At 35.8% G+C, this 22319-nt stretch overlaps 2 protein-coding genes across 2 annotated transcripts; both read left to right on the top strand.

The window, feature by feature from the left end:
• Positions 1–9499: 9499 nt before the first annotated feature.
• Positions 9500–16827, top strand: LOC107789474 (protein argonaute 1B-like). The gene is made up of 22 exons (XM_016611294.2): positions 9500–9663; positions 10184–10995; positions 11105–11313; positions 11392–11541; positions 11666–11799; positions 11920–12029; positions 12214–12320; positions 12494–12632; positions 12713–12829; positions 13666–13773; positions 13933–14004; positions 14254–14376; positions 14460–14625; positions 14708–14967; positions 15045–15187; positions 15371–15433; positions 15501–15564; positions 15695–15830; positions 15912–15985; positions 16069–16163; positions 16254–16285; positions 16422–16827. Exons 2-22 carry the CDS (start codon positions 10516–10518, stop codon positions 16646–16648), a joined length of 3009 nt encoding a protein of 1002 aa, XP_016466780.1. The 5' UTR covers positions 9500–9663; positions 10184–10515; the 3' UTR covers positions 16649–16827.
• A 578-nt stretch (positions 16828–17405) lies between these two features.
• On the top strand, positions 17406–22067 carry LOC107789475 (sucrose synthase 6). The gene is made up of 15 exons (XM_016611295.2): positions 17406–17843; positions 17955–18087; positions 18181–18335; positions 18416–18608; positions 18696–18814; positions 18916–19132; positions 19222–19317; positions 19418–19591; positions 19680–19796; positions 19886–20052; positions 20139–20363; positions 20464–21030; positions 21120–21258; positions 21348–21475; positions 21754–22067. The coding sequence occupies exons 1-15, from the start codon at positions 17767–17769 to the stop codon at positions 21899–21901; spliced, it is 2655 nt and encodes an 884-aa protein (XP_016466781.1). The 5' UTR covers positions 17406–17766; the 3' UTR covers positions 21902–22067.
• Positions 22068–22319: the final 252 nt, after the last annotated feature.

Here is a 22319-nt window from a genome sequence, read left to right as displayed (position 1 = left end):
ATGCCATGTGCTTCTAGAGTGCGCTCATATGTTTGGGAACACTTTGAGGCGGTAGAAGAAAATAAAGAAGTTCACAAAGTAAAGTGCAAGAACTATGGCTGAGTCTTAAATTTTCGTCGAAAGTGGGAGGGCACATATTGTTTAAGGAGGCATATGAAAAGTTGTCTTGAGCGTCCTCCAAAAATTCGTATTTAAGTTGATTTAAGACAATTTGTGTTATTTTAAAATTATTAGACTTATTTAAATTTAATGTTTTAGTTTGTTAGATTAATTTAAAGTATTATTATGTAATGAAAATTTGAAATGAAATTATGAAAGCCTTTGAAGTTTGAAGTTTGATCCTTACATATAAGTTATTAACACTCCAGTGTCCTTTGAAGTTTGAAATTTGATCCTTACATATAAGTTATTAACACTCCAGTGTCCAGTATAAAACTTATACTATAAATAATATTTTTTTCATGTTCATTGTATTATCTTAAATTCGTAATGAATTTTTCAAATATAAGGCTTTTAAAGCCATTCAAATTTATTCAAACATTATTTTTATACGTTAGTTTTTAATGTTTTATATTTTTACTTTATCTTAATATAAATTACGATTGTTATACAAAATAGCAACAAAAAAAAGTCAGGGCTGGCCCATTAGACCCGCAACCGTTCCGGTTAAATTTTGTACCGAGGAAGCCCAGAACCGATAAACCGGATAAAAAATAACCGGAACCGGCCCGATAATGAAACCGGCTGGTTCCCTTTTCCTAAACCCCTGACCGGCCCGGCACCTTGACACCTTTAACTAAAACTCTCTATTTTCAAGTGCTTTCTTTCTTCACATGCAATTATTTTTTTCATAAATTCTTATAGTCATTCATAAAATAAATAAGAATTAGTGGACAATAGAAATCACAAGAAGAATGATAACGGCTAATAAGTAGGTATACGCAATACTACAATAATCGATGAGAACTTGAGGTAGGTCATGTAAGTTCGTTCATTAATTTTAATGGGTAATTTATAAGTAGGCAAGTAACGTGTAAATGGCTTTAAGAGTCTCAAAATTAAGATGAGAAGTCTTGGAATCATAAATAAATAAAAACTCTTTTACACTTCCCTAGAACTTTTGGAACTTATTAATGTATACTACTTCATCTATAGCCAAACATCTTTAGTTCATCCAAAGGTGAAATATCTACATACCAAACATGGATGATACAGTAACATAACAATCATGTCACCAAATAAAGGACGACCAAGAATGGTCCTTCACTCACCACTTGCTTCAGCCCCTGTCACATCATACTTCCTAGTGTATTTTTTAATAATCGGATTTCAACTAATTTCACCGGGTAATTTTGTCCTCCCCTTATTTGAACAAATGAGGTACTTCCTAGCGTATGTAGTAGTACTTAAGAAATTTATCTACACGTGGACGAATACATGATGTATAGCTATACATACAATTTAATATTTAATTATAATAATATACTCAGTTTAATCTCTTAAGTGAGGTTTTGGGAGGATAGTATGTACGTAGTAGACCTTACTCCTACCTTGTGAAAGTAGAAAAACTGTTTTCGATAAATACTCGGCTCAAAAAAACCAAGTTAACATTTAACAGAGGATATATATGTGTACCCTCAATTTATCACATTCACTTAACTATGTATAAATCAGTGTGCATAAGCATTTTCCCCCAAAAGCTAATTTGGTCCCTAGCTGCATTAAGAAACTCCTGGTAAAACATCAAACCTCTAATTTGTGCTAATTGGAAAATGGACCCACTAAAACAATTTAATAAACACCTTATCTGTATTAGTTGAGAATCTTATTGCTTTCAAAGACACCCACATCCAACTGACATTTCCAGTTCCAACAAAAGGATGTTAATAATTAATTATACTTAATCCTTTACGGCAAACACTACTGCACTAACAAAAAAAAATATTCAGAATTACTTAGATTGAATATAGTTCTTATTTCGGCATTTTGCATAAATTTTGAGTAATAACTGAATTTGTCTATATAGAATATTCTCTAACAGCCAAAAGACACGTACTTTTGTCCTTATAAACTGTTCATGAACCAAATAGTTTTTTATGTAAATAGCTTGTGACTAAAATGATCCACCCACTAATGTTTATCTCTTTCCTAAAATGGCAGAATGGTCACATGAAGATCACGTGATCATATGTGTAAGGAGAAAACTTGAAAGAAGCCATTGATAGTTTGATATCCTTTCTATTTTGCCAAATTGGTTTCTCCAAAATTCCCAACTACAAATCTTTGAATTGAATAGACACCAATTAGGATTATGTAACAACTTTAGACATAAGGATTTCAATTTTCAATCCTTTGGTACAACGGTTCCAAATAGATTAGTCCAAGAAAGAAATAAGTACAATAGTTTTTGAGTGATAGCTATTTATTTCCCTTTTTACAATTTGATTGTTCTAATACGCACATGTTATTTTACATCAATATAGGTACCGGATAAATTTGCATCAAACTTATACAAGTTTGAAGTAAATCACCTAGCATTAATTTTTGAGAAAATGACAATGTATAACTGCAGAATAATCTTATTGTACGTATATACCCTTCTAGTATGTTATATATAAAAATATATAAATTTGATATACTTTTGTAACAAACAGATGTAAATAGCTTCGATCGCGGGTTAAAATTAATCTTTGCTCATGGTTTTTTTTTTTAATAGAATTTGAACAATAATATTAGTTTTTCATAATTTTAAATTATTTATTAACCACTAGATGACACCCTTAATAAGTGCGAGTAGGGTTGTGCATAATTTGGTAAATACTGAATTACCATACCGAAATCGAAAATTTTGATATTCGGTATCCGATATTTTGGTATTCGGTATGGTATTTGGTTTAAGTTTAAAAATAAATTAGTATTAGGTATGGTATTTGGTATTTAAAAATAAAATACCGAAATGCCGATATTGTACCGAAATATATATTATATTATACAATACATATTTTATTTATTATAACACCAGTCTTATGATATGCATTTTGCACGTGTACCCATCTTGATGATATGTTTAAAACAATTAGATAAGTATTATATTAAAATTATGTTTAAGTTATAAAATAAAAGTTTACATAATTCAAATAAGAAAAAAATTTATATAGTGTATTTAACATTAAGAATTTATATACAATTCAAATAAGTAAGGATTAAATGCACAAAGTTTGATTGATTAAAAACTTCAAAATATTAGGGAAAACTTAAATGATAGTTTTGGGCAAATGATGATAATGAGTGTATAATTACTTATTAACGCGCAATTTATAGTTTTAATTATTATTCTAATAAAGTTCAAAACTAAATGGTGATGATTTTGAACTTCCGCTTTTGGTGCCTCCGATTAAGTTATTAGAGTTATCCGTTTCTTATTTATTTTGGAATTATTTAATAGAATACAATTGATACACATAAATTAAATGATAAGAATGTAATAATAATAATATATTTATCTCCCCTAAAGTTAGATACTATATCATTTGAACTTGATGTACAATTGTTAAGTGTCCTTTTATTAATTAAGTATTTTAAGGAATTTGATAATATGTATTTATTTTTTGTACATAAATGGTATAAAATAAGTGCTTATTTTTAAGGTTAAAAGGTCATTCAACTTTACATAACTACATAAGGGTTTGATCTATCGATTCACGTGAATTTTCAAAGAATATCCTTTGAATATATCTTTTGAAAAATACTACTATTTGTGTGGCCAAATATTAAATCCTAAAAGTATGGATATTTGTTAATTCATATGCTTTTATCACAATTTCTCAAAGTTTTATCAACTAATATAAATAACTTAATATATGAAAAAATACATCAAGTCATTTATTGTATCAATGAAAAAAGAAAAACTTCCTTTGGTGAACTTTTATATATTAGGTGAATAACCACCAGATTTGGTAGGATTTTTGGAAGCCTTAATGTTCGTAGGCTTTAAAAAATTTCCATTCATATAGATTTTACATTGAACTTTATTTGTTCAAGAATAGAAGTAGTAAATTCATTAATGATCTCAACCCATAAATATTAGTTGTAGTTTATTTATAAAAGGGGATTTAGTGTATTTAATATCGTTATACAAAGAGATACAAATGTCAAATGAGGAAAAATTTAATAACCAAAATTTTAACTAATTTTGAAGTCCTAAAAATTAGGAAAATAACTAAATTACTGTTTTGTCCAATATGAAGCATATTTTTTAAGTACTACTTCTTTAGTCTTATGGTACGCGCTTTGCACATATTTTTATTATAAAATCAAAATTATTGTATACTCCTTAATATATATATATATATATATATATATATATATATATATATATATATATATATATATATATATATATATGTATGTATGTATGTATATAATTTGATAAATAATTGAATTGGATTTTTATACTTAATTATTTGGTTTTAACATTAACTAATTTATTTTTTGTTTATTCCAATTTTAAATATTTAATTATAACTTAAAAGAGATTATAATTATGTTACGTCGTTCAAATAAGAAAATAATTATATAAGGCAATTAAAATTTAATTTATTTAAAGTAGTGAATAAATATTTCTACATAGTTCAAATAAAAAAAATCTTAGTTAATTTTCAGATCCTAAATATTAAAATAATTAATATGAAATATATTATAATTATGTTAAATAATTCTAATATGCAAGGATTAAGAAGCTATTGGCTAAAGATAGAACGCCTAAATATTGGTCAGCAATTCCCATATAATTACTACATTTGACCCAAAAAATATATAATGATACGACATTTTATTAGAGCATCCATAAGATTTTGTTAATTGAATCCTTCCTTTGGTATCTAGCATTTCATAAAGTTTTCACTAATAAGCATTAAAGTAGTTACCGTAACAATGGCTGCATATGTATAATTTTTAATTTTTACAGTAATTGTAGAATAAGATTGTACTTGTTCCAACGCGTAATGTTTGTTCTCTTTGTCATCCTAGCTTTCGTTAGTAGTCTATATAAGTAAACTTTGATTTGAGTTTAAATTTCTAACTATTAGGATTTTTACATAATTTAAATAAGGAAGGATTTTGATTACCAAAATTTTAGCTAACTTTAAAGTCCAAAATATTAGGAAAATAACTTAAATTACTATTTTGTCCAGTATAAAATCTGTTTTTAAAGGGTAAAAAAGGAGAACGATATTTCACTAAGGGCTTTCGTGCTTTGAATATAATATAGATAAATATAAGAAATCTAAAATTTTATTTTCCTTTATTCTCTAAGTTTATCAATTAACTCTAAGCAAGTAACACGATATTTCTCTAAGTTTTCTCTCTCTAGGTTGATATTTGCTGGTTTTGGACAAAAATTTTGTCAACAAACATTTTTAGTTTTGTACTTTTGAGTACTTTAATTAAGAATATTACCGTCTATAACTCTATGCACTAGTTAGTATTCAAACTGAATAAGCCAAAGTTACCGAACCAAATATACCGAAACTGAAAGGAGAAAAAACGAATCATACCGAATTTAATTAGTTACGGTATTGTTATAGCATTTTACGAAACCGAATACCAAAAATATCAAACCGAAATATCTAAATAACGTATCGTACCGACCGACAAATACCCCAAATACCAGAATGACTTTGGTCTAGTTGATAAGCTTTTTGTCATTGGTAGATGAAGGGCTAAAGCCGATTACTTAGGTTATATTTCAGGACTATTTGATTTTTTCTAAGAATGAAAGTTCTTACTGAATAAAAATCTATTAAAAAATAATTTTGACAAGATAATAGTTGTACATGCTTTCTTATCAGATAGCGGCTCGATTTTCTTTTCAAAACAAACATCACTTGGTTGCATACTTGGATTATTGGTTGAGGGGGCTATGCGTAATATGAGCAGGACAAAGTGACTGGGCCGGATGAAATTCCGGTAAAATTTTATAAGAGTGCGGGCAAGGCAGTCTTGGAGTGGCTCATTAAGTTATTTAATATCATTTTTGAACGAAGAAGATGTCCGGAGAGTCGAGGCAGAGCACGATGGTTCCTGTATACAAGAACAAGGGTGATATCCAAAATTGTAATAACCATCGGGGTATCAAGCTGCTTAGCCATACTATGGAAGTTAGAGAGTGGTAGAGATAAGGGTGAGGAGGAGTGTATCTATTTTCGAGAACCAGTTTGGGTTTATGCCGGGGCGTTCGACTACATAAGCCATCCACCTTGTTAGGAGATTGATGGAGCAATATATGGAGAGAAAGAAGGATTTGCATAAGATGTTCATCGACTTAGAAAAGGCGTACGATAAAATTCCAAGGGATATTTTGTGGAGATTTTTGGAGGCTAGAGGTGTACATGTTGTCTAAGTTATGTTGATTAAGGACATGTACGATAGAGTAAAGACCTAAGTGAGGACGGTGGGTGGGGACTCATACCATTTTTCGGTTATGATGAGGTTGCATCAGGGGTCGACACTCAGCCCTTTTTTGTTTGCTCTGGTGATGGACGTACTGACGCGCCACATCCAAGGGGAGGTACCGTGATGCATGCTATTTGCAGATGATACTGTATTGATTGACGAGATACGAGACAGTGTGAACGTGCAATTAGAGGTATGGAGGCAGACCCTGGAACCAGGACAGAATACTCGGAGTATAAGTTCAGTGGTGAGACTCGAGGAGGGGAAGGAGAGGTGAGGCTAGACTCGTAGGATATCCTTAAGAGAGGGAGTTTTAAGTGCCTTAGGTCTATTATTCAGGGGATGGGGAGATTGATAAAGATGTCACACATCGTATTGGAGCGGGATGGATAAAATAGAGACTCGCTTTTCGGTATTTTGTGTGACAAGAAGGTGCCACCAAAACTTAAGGATGAGTTCTACAAATTGGTGGTCATATCAACTATGTTGTATGAGGTGGAGTATTGGCAAGTCAAGATCGCTCATGTGCAGAATATGAAGGTAGCAAAAATGAGGATGTTGCGATGGATGTGTGGCACACCGGGTTAGTTAGGATCGGAAATAAGGTTATTCGCGACAAGGTGGGTGTGACTCCCTTATTGAGGATAAGATGCCGGAAGCGCGGCTTAGGTGGTTTGGGCATGAGAAGGGGAGGAGCATAGACGCCCCAGTGAGAAGGTGTGAGAGGTTGATATTGGAGGGGCTACAGAGAGGTAGGGGCGGGCCAAATAAGAGGTGGGGATAGGTGATTAGGTAAGACATGGCGCAACTTCAGCTGACCGAGGACATGACCCTTGGTAGGAAGGTATGTAGGTCGAAGATTAGGGTAGTATAGTAGGTAGTTTAGAGTGTTCATAACAGTAGTACTGGCATGCAATCTCGCTTCCTGTTGGTACTAGATTTTTATGACTAACTGTTGTTCTTTTATTGTTGATCACCTTACTATTTGTTGTTTTTATTCTGTTTTTATATGGCCTTTTGGTACTGTCCCTTCGTATCTATTTTTTCATTAATGTGGTGCTTATACTTTCATGAGCCGATGGCCTATTGGAAATAACCTCTTTATCCTTACAAGGTTAGGGTAAGATATGCGTACACATTACCCTTCCCAAACACCACGGTAGGGGTGTTCATGGTTCGGTTTGGATCAGTTTTTCCCTAAAAAGAAACCAAACCCAGTAAGTTGGTTATTCAAATATTGAAACCAAACCAAACCAATTAAATCGATTTTTTATCGGTTTGGTTTTTGTCGGTTTTGTTTGGTTTTTCATTTTTTCGGTTATTTATCAGTTTTTTCTTAAATACGAGACATACACTACCAAACACATATTTCAGAGACTACATTGTCAACGTAACACTATCAAACCAATTGATGTTTGAGAAATCTATCATTTACCAAAATATATTGATGATAATTGGATCAACTAGTGATGAATAATTTAAGTACTTAATTAAAAATTAATTATTTTTAACATGAAATAAATTATTGTACTTAGCAAAAGAAAACTACCAATCAAACTAGAATGTAAAGACAAAGAATTAGATTATTATAATAGCAAAAAACTAGACTAAGCATATTAACGACTAGTATGTACCATAAAATTTTAGAAACTTTATATAAAAATATACATATATCTAGGTATAATAATAAATTTAAATAACTACTTTTATAGTCGTTTTGTATTGATTTTTTCGGTTATTTTTTGATTAAAACCCAAACCAAATTTGATCGGTTTTTAAAATTCAAAACCAAACCAAACAAAACCTAAAAAGTATCATTTTTTGGTCGGTTTGGTTCGGTTTTCTGTTTGATTCATTTTTTCATGTTTTTATAAACACTCCTACCCCACGATGTGGGATAATACTATATATGTTATTATTATTATTATTGTATATTATATTATATACTACTATACTATATATATAAAAAAATTAAACGAAAGAAAGCAAGTGGATGAAAGTAACTCAATATTCTGAAGCTTTAACTAGTCTAGAAAGTAAAAGTATCAGTCCACCAGACCACTGATTACATCACTACTCCACTAAACTCCACTAATACAACTCCACGCACTCTAATAAACCCACCAATATAAAGTATACGAAATGAATAACAAGTCAATCAAAAATTAATGACAACAAATGTTTCTACTAATAATTTTGTTCTGGTTTTATGTGTAACGTGTGTTTGGATTTATTTTTGGAATAATTGGTTTTAGACTTTGTATTATCTAACTGTACGTCTTTTGTTTGTTTGTTTGTTGAAAAATATTGCTAAAACTCTAAAACAATTTTGACTTTCACATTGATTAAATTAATAAATAAATTGCCTACAACGTGTGTACTTTAATAATGTTTAAGATATTTACAAAAAAATCGTGAACAAAAACCAATTAAAAAAGAAATTCAACTTTTCTTACGGAAAACTGCAATACTCTAAAAATATATATAAATGATAAATGTGGAGAATAAAGCAATTCATTATTGACAGGTGCACAAAATTTAAGTTTTATGTTCAAGCATATTTATACAATTAGATTAGTGATAAAGTAATAAGTTAATGTAACTTACTAAGACTTATAGTTCATTTTATTAATGGAGTCTCCCGTACAACTTATGTGATTCTTATTCCATTAATTACTCTTTTTCTCTCTCCTTTCACTACCACTAACATTGAAGGTAAATCTCTTATTATAAGCATCTTTTGGTAACATAATAAAATTAATATAACTAAGTTGATATGATAGATCAAACTACACCTATTATTTATACTACTATCTAACAAACATTAGTAGGAGTAAATAGTTCATAGAAAATTAAAAAAACAAAATATGCTGCGTAAGCTTTTCCACGTCATCAGCCAGCTTATTAGAACCCAGTCAACGTCTACGATATGTCCACATCAGCATCCGATTGGACTCGACACAGAAAAGGAACCATGTAGGGGCTAAGTTGTCATTTTAGACGACCTACCTTCGCTTTATAAGCCACCGGGTCTCCTTAATCCCCTTCCATTTTATCGATTTTCTCTCTCTACAAATCACAGTCCCCTCCCTCAATCCCTCACTTTCTTACTTTTTCTCTCTCTAGTCCTTTAGTGCCGGTTTTTTTTCCTCTGCTCCCATCTTTTGGAGTGTGCGGTGATCGGCTTTTACAGCGGCGGCGGTTTTTGAGGTAACGATCGGATTAGTGTTTTTAGGTTTTTTTTTGCCGTTTCTGTTGTTAGATTTCGTTTCTTTGTACTTGTGTTAATTTTAGCTTGTGATGTTTTTGGATAGATCTGTTTGCTTTGTGTTTTTGGCTTTCGTTTCTCGTCGATCTGTGGTTTCGCTTGTGAGTTTTACTCTGATTCTTCCGTTGCTGTTGTTTTCGTTGAATTCGCTTGATGATCAGATCTTTTAGGTTATCACTTTTTTGCTTTCACAAATGTATTTTAAGCCAGTGCTAAAGTGTACTTTAGGTTGCTAGGGTTTTTGTTGTTTTGCTTTCCTGTCCTCTTTGGTGTTTTGTTTTTAGTTTTGGAAATAAGTGTTGCATATGTCTACAATATAAGTGGCTTGTTCTGTCTATATATAGTACATCGGATACTTCTTTTTTGGGTTTTGGTTTGCGACTTTTCGGTTCTGAGGTCATTGCTGATCTCCGTTTGAACATGGCTGACTTTTTTCGATAATTGTTGTTTGTTTTTTTCTAGTTGATACAATGGTGCGGAAGAGGAGAACTGAGTTACCTGGTTCTAGTGAGAGCTCTGGGTCTCAAGAAACTGGAGGACAGGGTCGTGGCCAGCATCCACAGCAGGTGCAGCAACCACAAGGCCGCTACCAAGGTGCTCAAGAAATTGGAGGACAGGGTCGCGGCCAGCGTCCACAGCAGCAACAACAAGAAGGCGGCTACCAAGGTGGATGAAGAGGCTGGAGGCCGCAGCAGGGTGGATATGGTGGCCGTGGTGCTGGTGGACCTCCACGAGGCGGAGTGGCCCCTCAACAGTCATATGGTGGAGTGGCCCCTCAACAGTCATATGGTGGAATGGTCCCTCAACAGTCATATGGCGGACAACCTGAATACTATCAGCAGGGCAGGGGGACTCAGCAGCATCAACGAGGCGGAGGACCACCCCAGCAACATGGTGGCATAGGTGGCCGTGGGGCACCTTCCGGTGGGCCTTCTAGGCCACCAGCACCCGAGCTGCACCAAGCTACCTCCCAGACTCCATATCAAGCTGCAATGACTACTCAGCCTATACCTTATGTAAGACCAACTGAAACATCCTCGGAAGCTGGTTCCTCATCTCAGCCACCTGAGCAGGCAGCTCTACAAGTGACACAACAGTTCCAGCAACTTGCTGTGCAGCAAGAAGCTGCTCCAACGCAAGCAGTACCACCTGCATCAAGCAAATCACTAAGGTTTCCCCTGCGCCCAGGGAAGGGGAGCACTGGTATGAGATGCATTGTCAAAGCCAATCACTTCTTCGCAGAGCTGCCTGACAAAGACTTGCACCAGTATGATGTGAGTGCTCAAACTCTCTAATAATTTTTTTGTTTTTATTATTTTGGTTTCTTATATTCTTCCCTATTGTTTATCATATCTATGTTAATCAATATTTAATGAATTTCAGGTCACAATTTCTCCAGAGGTGCCGTCACGTGGCGTCAACCGTGCTGTCATGGCACAGCTGGTGAAGCTGTACCGAGAATCTCATCTTGGGAAGAGACTTCCAGCATATGATGGAAGGAAAAGTCTATACACTGCAGGGCCCCTTCCATTTGTTCAAAAAGACTTTAAAATAACTCTTATTGATGATGAGGATGGGCCTGGTGGTGCTAGGTATATACCTGAAGTTTCAAATAGTTGTTGGTTCAGTTTCTAGCAATTCTAAAGTTCTTTTTGTTATTATTGAATCAGGAGGGAAAGGGAATTTAAAGTTGTGATCAAATTGGCTGGCCGTGCTGATCTTCATCACTTGGGAATGTTTTTAGAAGGGAGGCAGGCCGATGCACCTCAAGAGGCGCTTCAAGTTCTGGATATTGTTCTGCGTGAGTTGCCAACATCTAGGTATGGTTTTTGGATGCAATGCACATCACTGTAGTTTCTTTACATGGTGATGATTGTACACAATGAAAATTGATTATTTGTGAATATCATTTTGTATATTTTCTTAATTTGTGGGTGATGGCAGGTTTTGTCCTGTGGGCCGTTCTTTCTATTCCCCTGATTTAGGGCGAAGGCAACCATTGGGTGACGGTTTAGAGAGTTGGCGTGGGTTCTATCAAAGCATTCGCCCTACACAAATGGGCTTATCACTAAACATCGGTATGCGTAGTATTGACATTTTGGAACTGTTGTTTTTGCTATATTCTTTGAAGTTTTACTTAAACTCCCACAGTAATCAAGAAAATTTTATGATGTACAATTTTGTGCATCAATGTACAGATATGTCTTCCACTGCCTTCTTTGAGCCACTGCCAGTCATTGATTTTGTGACACAGCTTCTGAATCGAGATGTGTCATCTAGACCACTGTCTGATGCTGACCGTGTAAAAGTAAACTTCTGACTTTCTAAGAATCTTATTCTTAATTTCTAGTCATTGTTTAGATGTTTGTCCTCCTTTATCTGGTTAGCGTGTAGCAGATTGTACTTTCTGGATATGTTGTCTTACTTCAGTAACTTGCTTCTTTATGAATGTTGTTTCTCTCACTCTGTAATTGGTGGTTTTTGAGCTGCAGATCAAAAAAGCACTGAGAGGGGTGAAGGTGGAGGTTACTCATCGTGGAAATATGCGGAGGAAGTACCGCATTTCGGGTTTAACATCTCAAGCAACACGAGAGTTAACGTATGTAGGCTTATTTAGTTATAAGAGAACTTTTGTATAAGGTCATATCATGTGTAGCTGCAAATAGTGGTGTTCCTACATGCTGGCTTTCTGTTTCCTGTCATATCTTCCTTGATTCTTTCTTGGTGCTGATCCTCGATCTTTCTTTTTGTTTCCCCCTTGTTTTTTGGTAGTTTCCCTGTTGATGAAAATGGTACAGTGAAATCTGTAATTGAATATTTTCGAGAAACATATGGGTTTGTAATTCAGCATACCCAGTGGCCTTGTCTACAAGTTGGAAATCAGCAGAGACCTAATTACTTGCCAATGGAAGTTAGTGCCTCTTTCACACTGAAAACTAGTCTTCGCTGCTTATCTTATCAATTTTCTATGCTTACATATATCTGGTCCAGGTCTGCAAGATTGTGGAGGGACAAAGGTATTCAAAGCGCTTGAATGAGAGACAGATCACTGCACTTCTGAAAGTGACCTGTCAGCGTCCCCAAGAGAGGGAGCGCGATATTCTTGAGGTTTGGGGCTCTGCCTTATTTATTTACATGCTTTATTTGGAATACATTGCGATCAAGGCATAGTTGGCTACTTGGGCGGTTGATTTATTTTTTAATGTAGATTTAAAGTGACATATGAACGTTAAATTAATTGTTACTGGTGCTGTTACTTTGTTTCTAAGTTGCTGCACTTCATATCAGTTATTACTTTTTGTTCATATAGATTTATCTATTATTAGGAGCCACAGCGTGATGTGTTGGTCACAGAGTTTCACTTGATAAGGTTGTGGTTGAAAAAAGAGAGAGAGCGAGAGAGCGAGAGAGCGAGAGCGAGAGAGAGCAATCTTATTTATATTTGTGATTTGTAATTGCATGGCTGTGGTTATCTAGTTTGGAAATTTAATTTGCTGGAAGTGGTATTTTGATACAAGTAAGAAACTTGATGATTCACAAATTTGCATCACCTGTGCACATTATTAATGTAAATAAGATCTTTTGTTTTCATTCTTTTATGGTGAGAGAGTCTGTCCTGCTTTGCCACGGGCTATGTTGGTGAATGCTTGCTAGTTTTAGTCCCGTGTTATGGTCCATATTCCATCTTTAACACATTTCGAAAATAATGTGAGATCTTTAAGGCTAAGCATTTGCCACGGTCACCGACATTGGATAGTCCTTTTTGTCTAGATTTCTTTTAAGGCTAGACGGTAGTCATTTTTGACATGTTGAGACTTGGAAAAGATATCATGGTTGCTGTGCTATACATCACAATATTTATTAGCAAAAGTTACAATGAGATGACTGTTTTTGATGTGATAATTTGCTTATTCACTTCCATTTTATTTCCGTTTCTATGTCAGACTGTACGTCATAACGCCTATGCTAATGACCCATATGCCAAGGAGTTTGGTATTAAGATTAGTGACAAGTTGGCACAAGTTGAGGCTCGTATTTTGCCTCCACCTCGGGTAAGTTAAGGCTCCTCACAACTTTATCAAAAAAATGATTCCTCTGATGGTTGAGGGGGTATTGTCTTACTACCCGAGTATACCATTCTTGCTTAATTTTGATTTGTGCAGTGAGTTTATTTTAGTTAGGATTTCAGTAATGAGTATGTATTTCTGCAGCTTAAATATCATGATAACGGTCGGGAAAAAGACTGCCTGCCACAAGTTGGCCAATGGAATATGATGAATAAGGTAACTAGTACTGTTGACACTGTTTAAATTTCATCTCATCTGTTTGTTTTTTATTTATGTCCAGTTAATTCGTACTATCTGGTGTGTACTGGTAGAAGGCCCGCGTTGCATTTTCCTTTCATTATTTTGATTCAATGAAAACATTGGAGGTGCACTAGTACACACCATCCTGGCTTTTTTGTGAGACTGCTGTGTGGCTGTTGTTCTTTGCTCAGCTAAGACTAATACTGTATCTCTTACTATTGTCAGAAAATGGTAAATGGAGGAACAGTTAACAATTGGATCTGCATAAACTTTTCTCGCAATGTGCAAGACAGTGTTGCTCATGGGTTTTGTTCTGAGCTTGCACAAATGTGCCAGATATCTGGCATGGTAAATAAGCAGTTTGCAGTTTTCTTTTCTTGTCATTTTTGGTCTTTCAACCCACTATTGACGTTATTATCTTGTCTTTTTAGAATTTCAATCCAAATCCTGTTCTGCCACCTTCGAGTGCACGCCCTGATCAGGTCGAAAGAGCCTTGAAAACTCGATTTCATGATGCTATGACTAAGTTGCAGCCGCATGGGAGAGAGCTTGATCTGCTAGTTGTCATCTTGCCAGACAATAATGGATCTCTTTATGGTATAAATGAAAATAAAACTTCTTGTCTTCTTTAGCAGAAGTTTGGAATATGTGGTCGCTAATATTTTTATTTCTTGACCAGGTGATCTGAAGCGAATTTGTGAGACTGAACTAGGAGTTGTCTCACAGTGCTGTTTGACAAAACATGTATTTAAGATGAGCAAACAGTATCTAGCCAATGTAGCGCTGAAAATCAATGTGAAGGTGGGAGGGAGAAACACTGTGCTTGTTGATGCAATATCGAGGCGAATTCCCCTTGTCAGCGACCGGCCTACCATCATTTTTGGTGCGGATGTCACCCACCCTCACCCTGGGGAGGATTCTAGCCCATCCATTGCCGCGGTACACTTTGTTATTCAGTTCGTGGACCACATCTTTATCTTTGAGGTTCTGAATGTGTGAAATAATTGTCTTTGCAGGTGGTTGCTTCTCAAGATTGGCCTGAGATTACAAAGTATGCTGGTCTAGTTTCTGCTCAAGCCCATAGGCAAGAGCTTATTCAGGATCTGTACACGACTAGGCAAGATCCTGTTAAGGGGACAGTGGCTGGTGGCATGATTAAGTACGATAACTTTATTGCTTCCTCTTCTTCTAGTACTTCCTGTACTTTCTTGAGTTTTTAGCAGTTAGTGTTTCTCTGGATTCTGATAGGAAGCTTTTAGCAGCTGGTCTCTTCCTTTGGATTCTGATGGAGGATTGAACTTTTCTTATTATGATATTCTAACTTTTCCTATGTATTATTCAGGGACTTACTTATATCCTTCCGAAGAGCTACTGGACAAAAGCCTCAGAGAATCATTTTCTACAGGTATGGTGAAATAATGCTGTTACAAGTGCAATATGCGTTTTTTCTTAAATGAAATACTCTCTTTCAGGGATGGCGTCAGTGAAGGACAATTTTATCAAGTGCTTCTTTTCGAACTTGATGCGATCCGCAAAGTATGTTCCTTTCTTTTTTGTTATTTATGCTTGCTTGTTTATTCTTAATTATAGATTATGTGTAATCTGCTCATTTCCTTTTCCTACTTTTATTTATTAAGAAGTATTGAACTGACTTGAGCTAATTCAGGCATGTGCGTCTTTGGAGCCAAATTATCAGCCCCCAGTTACATTTGTTGTGGTTCAGAAACGACATCACACAAGACTTTTTGCCAATAACCACCGTGACAGAAATGCCGTTGACAGGAGCGGGAACATTATACCCGGTAAGTGTGGATCTAAATTCTTGTACTTTGGACATCTTACAAGTGATTCTAAAATCTTATTTTCAAAACATAACTGTACAGGTACTGTTGTGGATTCAAAGATATGCCACCCGACAGAGTTTGATTTCTATCTTTGTAGCCATGCTGGCATACAGGTGAATGATTGCTATAATGTAAACCATAATGGTGGTCAAAGTGAGGCAGAATTGTAATGTTAATGAATGTTGTGATACTGTAGGGTACGAGCCGTCCGGCTCACTACCATGTTCTATGGGACGAGAACAAATTCACAGCCGATGCGCTGCAGTCTTTGACCAACAACCTCTGCTATACGTGAGTGCGCTTTTGAATTTATCAGGATTGTTCTGGAAATTTCCTTCTGTACTTGGTCATTCTGATGGTCTTTAATCTTCCTCTTTTTAGATATGCAAGGTGCACACGTTCCGTCTCCATCGGTATGCCCCTACACTTGTTTATGGCTTTGTTTGTTATTTAGTCAGTTCTTTTGTAGTACTCCCTTCTCTTTACTTATTTTAGTATTAACTTGTTCATCATGGTATGTTTTTGAACATAATTTTTTTGCTTTTGCAGTTCCCCCTGCATATTATGCGCATTTGGCAGCTTTCCGTGCTCGATTTTATATGGAGCCTGAGACATCTGACGGCGGTTCAGTAACAAGTGGGGCTGCTGCTGGCAGAGGGGGTGGTGCAGGGGTTGCTGGAAGGAACACCCGAGCCCCAGGTGCTGGTGTTGGTGCTGCTGTTAGACCTCTTCCTGCGCTCAAGGATAATGTGAAGAGGGTTATGTTCTATTGCTAGAGTCTTAACAAACAAGCTTTAGTTTTGGACTTTAGCTGACATGCATCCTTTGGAGCCGGACTCTGTTAATTATGGCTTAGCATGCCTGTTTGGTTTTGTGTTTTCCTATAAATCATAGATGTAACTGCTTGGCTTCCCCTAATATTTTTTACTATTGATGCCGAAAACTATTTAACGTTTGTGACGTGGTTTTAAGCGCTCTCCTTCCTAGCTTCCTCATGAGGATCTTTAAATTTTTGTTCTAATTTTTTGCAAGGTGCTAACACCATGGTATAATAGGTTGAAATCATCAGTGCTTGTTTAGTGGATTGTTCCATTTTGGATCTTGCATGTATCAAAGCACTTGGCTGTTTCAAATTCCTATTAGTGAATACTATATCATTAAGATGTTTCCAATAGAAGTGCTGTGAGGCCATTACAGACGTGCTATGTCCTCTGATTTGTGTCTGTTACCAATGCTACCAACTTCCGATTCAGTATTGTTGTAAACTTACAGAAATTAAGTATGTTCACCACTGGCGGAAAATCAGTTGGATGATGTTTTTGGCCATTCTCTGGCTTAAAGGAATCTATTCTTTCCATGATAATTCTCTGATGGTTTTATCTAATATCTGAAGAGGGAGAATGAGACGAACCTAACTGCAACACAATAACGGCCATCTCTGATTAACGATTTATTTAAAAAATTTAAATTTCAGCACTGTTTCCTTTAGTAGGACTTGATATATATAGCATACACAATTCACTGCGTGAAAGCAGTTAGTTGAAGTTTTGTAGGTAAACTAAGGAAGAAAAGAATAAATCTCAGCACTCAAAAGTCTGGAGGGAATGGCAAAACACAAAACCAAGATTTGATGGTACACAAAAAGGGAATTCTTTACTTTGTCTCCATCTTTCTTCTTCTTCCTTGTTGCCCCCTTAGCACAAACTAGGCACCATGGAATGTCTTTATCTTTGCTTCTACACTCCTTCATTGGCTGCCATTAAATTCTCTTTCCATGTGCTTACTTTCTCCTTTCATTCAACCATTTCTTATATAAAGCATTGCACCATCATTTGTCACCAAGCACCAAGGGTCCTCGCTGCAAGTTTCAACCCATTGTAATTATAAATTTACAATGGCCTCAACTGTTGCTGGTAGCATGCCTGATGCTTTGAAACAAAGCCGATATCATATGAAGAGATGCTTCGCTAGGTGAACACCCTTCTTGTTCTTTTTGTTTTTTCCCTCTACCATTTATGTCAAATTTCAATGCATAATGCTAACTACTTTTTTTCTTTTTGACTTCAAAATTGGACGTGAAAGGTTCATTGCAATGGGAAGGAGGTTGATGAAGCTGAAACATTTAACAGAAGAAATAGAAAAAACTATTGAAGACAAGGCAGAAAGAACCAAGATTTTGGAGGGTTCACTTGGAAAAATTATGAGTTCCACACAGGTCAGCACCATTTAACCAACTTAATTGAATAGGAAGAAAAAAAAAAGCAAAAGAGTTATTGCAAGGCGTAACGATTTCCTTTGAAATTTTCAGGAGGCAGCTGTTGTCCCACCTTATGTTGCTTTTGCAGTAAGGCACAATCCTGGCTTCTGGGATTATGTCAAAGTTGACGCTGAAACTCTCTCTGTGGAAGCTATTTCAGCCAGGGACTATCTCAAATTCAAAGAGATGATCTTTGATGAAGATTGGTAACTGGAAGATTGTATCATTTTAAAGAAACAATTTTTTAATATTCAAGATTAGTTTTGATGGTTGAATGTGCAAGCAGGGCAAAGGATGAAAATGCACTCGAAGTAGATTTTGGTGCTTTTGACTACTCTAATCATCGGTTAGCCCTTTCCTCTTCTGTCGGAAATGGGCTAAACTTCATCTCGAAAGTTTTGTCTTCAAAGTTTGGTGGAAAGGCAGAAGATGCCCAGCCTTTGCTTGATTACTTACTAGCTCTTAATCATCAAGGAGAGGTATGGAAATGGACTACCTTCCTTTCTTAAGGAATTATATAATGATGTATGTTATAAAGATCCTTTTTAAACATTGACACTTTGCAGAATCTAATGATCAATGAGAATCTGAATGGCGTCTCTAAGCTTCAAGCAGCATTGATAGTAGCTGAAGTTTTTGTATCTTCCTTTCCCAAAGACACACCTTATAAAGACTTTGAGCATAAGTAAGCTTTTCAAACGCTTCTGTTATCATATGCAATATACCAAGAATATGTTGCCTTTTGAAAAGTTGTTTATGTTTATGACTTGATAATGAAAATACTAGGCTCAAAGAATGGGGCTTTGAGAAAGGGTGGGGTCACAATGCAGGAAGAGTAAGAGAGACAATGAGACTGCTTTCCGAGATAATCCAAGCGCCAGATCCCATAAATATGGAGTCCTTTTTCAGCAGGCTTCCTACTACATTCAACATTGTTATCTTCTCCATTCATGGTTACTTTGGCCAAGCAGATGTCCTTGGTTTGCCCGATACTGGAGGCCAGGTTTACATACACAGCAATTTATCTCCTTTTGCCTCATATTTACTTATTAGCGACACTTGCATTATTGAAATCACATTTGTATTTAACAGGTTGTTTATATTCTGGATCAAGTAAGAGCCTTAGAGGAGGAAATGTTACAAAGAATCAAGCAGCAAGGGTTAAATGTGAAGCCCAAGATTCTTGTGGTGAGTTATGCAAAAATATGCGTAGCCAAGGTTTTGAAATTGTTCAGAGGGGATTAAGATGATCGAGATATTTGTTTCCTTCTTCCATTGATGTGTACAGGTCACTCGTCTCATTCCAGATGCTCGAGGGACTACATGCAATCAGGAGATGGAACCTATACTTAACTCGTCCCATTCTCACATCCTGAGAATTCCATTCAGGACAGAGAAAGGAGTTCTTCGCCAATGGGTTTCTCGGTTTGATATCTATCCTTACTTGGAGAACTATGCCAAGGCAAGTCTCCTACCAAAATTACCACCTATTCATACACTTTATTCAGTTTTTTGAGCTAATCATTCTCATTTGTCACGTATGTGATTAGGATGCTTCTGCTAAGATACTTGAGCTCATGGAAGGTAAACCAGACCTCATTATTGGGAACTACACTGATGGAAATTTAGTGGCATCTCTATTGGCCAACAAACTTGGAGTTACTCAGGTTCTACAGCTGATCATTTATCTGATCAGATTTTCTACATTGTTTTCTTGATAATTAAACGGAAATCTTATGAGATTGTAACATTTTAGGGAACCATTGCTCATGCATTAGAGAAAACCAAGTATGAAGATTCTGATGTCAAGTGGAAGCAGTTTGATTCCAAGTACCACTTTTCTTGCCAATTTACTGCCGATTTATTGGCAATGAATGCTGCTGATTTTATCATTACCAGCACATATCAAGAAATCGCTGGAAGGTTAGCACTGACTCTCTCAGTATATTTGGCAACTTAATGAATGTACTGCTTGTGGCCAACACTAAAAGCTATTACTCGTCCTTCAGCGAAACTAGGCCTGGACAATATGAAAGTCACACAGCATTTACCATGCCGGGGCTTTATAGAGCTGTTTCAGGCATCAATGTATTTGATCCAAAGTTCAACATTGCTGCTCCTGGGGCTGAACAGTCTGCCTATTTCCCCTTCACTGAGAAACAGAAACGATTCAGCGCGTTTCGTCCTGCTATTGAGGAACTACTTTACAGTAATGAGCAAAACAACGAGCACATGTAAGTCTAATTGCCCCATTTTCCTAATCTAACCATTGCTTAAATGTTCTGTTTTTACTTGATATGTGGTACTTATCAGTGATATTTTTTATTGGAACAGTGGATTTCTTGCAGACCGTAAAAAACCAATTATATTTTCAATGGCAAGATTTGATACGGTGAAGAACTTGTCAGGCTTGACTGAGTGGTATGGGAAGAATAAGAAGTTGCGGAACTTGGTTAACCTCGTTATCGTTGGGGGATTCTTCGATCCATCAAAATCAAAAGACCGGGAGGAAGCAGCTGAAATCAAGAAGATGCATGAATTGATTGAGAAATACAAGCTCAAGGGACAAATGAGATGGATAGCAGCTCAAACTGATAAATATCAAAACAGTGAGCTATATCGAACTATTGCTGACACTAAAGGAGCTTTCGTCCAACCGGCTTTATATGAAGCTTTTGGACTAACTGTTATTGAAGCAATGAATTGTGGACTGCCTACATTTGCTACTAATCAAGGCGGACCTGCAGAAATCATTGTTGATGGGGTTTCAGGCTTCCATATTGATCCTTACAATGGGGATGAATCGAGCAAGAAAATAGCTGATTTCTTTGAGAAGTGTAAGGTTGATTCTAAATATTGGAACAAGATATGTGGAGGAGGTCTCAAGCGCATTGAAGAATGGTAAAAAACTAGTTCCAAATTTTAAAAAAAGAAGGCAAAAATGCTTATCATATTATATTTTCCGTGGTCTAAATCCTGCTTCGATGCAGTTATACGTGGAAGATTTATGCAAACAAATTATTGAATATGGGATCAATCTATGGATTTTGGAGACAATTCAATGTGGGGCAAAAGCAGGCTAAGCAAAGATACTTTGAGATGTTTTACAATCCTCTCTTCAGGAAATTGGTAGGTTATATATGTTGATTACAATTTACTAAGATCCTCAAAATGAACAAGAAATATACATTGACTATGCTACTTTTGTAATTTCACAGGCCAATAACCTGCCGATCCCACATGAAGAGCCATTGCCACTTGCAACATCAGACTCTATTCAATCCCAAGAACCAAAACTACCACTACCAGTTCCAGCGGCAGTAGCTAAAGTTCTGCCATTACCAAGGCATGCTTTTAACTTAATTACTTCTCTACCTAGAGTGACTGGTAAAGTGGTTGTCATGTGACCAGAAGACGAGCCGTGGAAACAGCCTCTTGCAGAAATGCAGGGTAAGACTGTGTACGATAGACCCTTGTGGTCCGGCCGACCGCCTTTCCCTGGACCCCGCGTATAACAGGAGCTTAGTGCACCGGGCTGCCTTTTTTACTTCTCCACCTAGAGTGTATATATTTCAATACAATGGAGTTATTTTTGTGATGATTTTGATTCTTGGTTTAAAACAGGATTGCACCTCAGGAAAAAGAAGAAGACAAGAAACTTGAGACCTCAAGAACAGAGATCGCGCAACACGCTTGCCATTGGCTCTGTCTTTGTGTTTCTGCTTCTGTTATAGTTTATGCTTTGGTAAAATTGTACCGTTTAGTTGAATGATTCAGAACCTTAACACGTTAGGAAAGAACACTGAAATAAAAGGAAAATCATCAAAGCTGGGACAAAATGCTAACATATGTCTCATTCAATAATTGAATGTTAATAATATTCTTGTAGTGATGACCAATTACATACAGTAATAAAATTGCCAGGCGTTTTGGTTGAATTGCATTTTATGACAAGTTAACTCCTGATGGTTAAGTGGCTACTTGTTTAGGGTTTAACTTATATACTGATAGTGTAAATAATTTTACACAATCAGGTGTATTTAACCCGTCATAACAGCTAACATGCCTTATTTTTATGTTACTAATCCTATTTTTTTTACCGACGGTTACATGTAATTATCTTTTATATGACGTGATAGTACTAAACTCTCTTTACACTTTGAACAACATTAGAAGGGGATCAAGTGAGA

This window comes from Nicotiana tabacum, chromosome 4 (assembly GCF_000715075.1).
Source record: "Nicotiana tabacum cultivar K326 chromosome 4, ASM71507v2, whole genome shotgun sequence".
Classification (NCBI taxonomy): domain Eukaryota; kingdom Viridiplantae; phylum Streptophyta; class Magnoliopsida; order Solanales; family Solanaceae; genus Nicotiana; species Nicotiana tabacum.
The sequence above is the reverse complement of the archived record's forward strand: the minus strand, read 5'-3'. Positions and strand labels throughout refer to the sequence as shown.

Coding starts and splice junctions, on each gene's coding strand:
- LOC107789474 (XM_016611294.2), top strand. CDS start 10,516: ATGGTCCCTCAACAGTCATATGGCGGACAACCTGAATACTATCAGCAG. Junction 10,996..11,104: donor AAGACTTGCACCAGTATGAT/GTGAGTGCTCAA, acceptor AATGAATTTCAG/GTCACAATTTCTCCAGAGGT. Junction 12,321..12,493: donor CAAGCAACACGAGAGTTAAC/GTATGTAGGCTT, acceptor GTTTTTTGGTAG/TTTCCCTGTTGATGAAAATG.
- LOC107789475 (XM_016611295.2), top strand. CDS start 17,767: ATGGCCTCAACTGTTGCTGGTAGCATGCCTGATGCTTTGAAACAAAGC. Junction 18,336..18,415: donor ATGATCTTTGATGAAGATTG/GTAACTGGAAGA, acceptor ATGTGCAAGCAG/GGCAAAGGATGAAAATGCAC. Junction 18,815..18,915: donor TATAAAGACTTTGAGCATAA/GTAAGCTTTTCA, acceptor TGAAAATACTAG/GCTCAAAGAATGGGGCTTTG.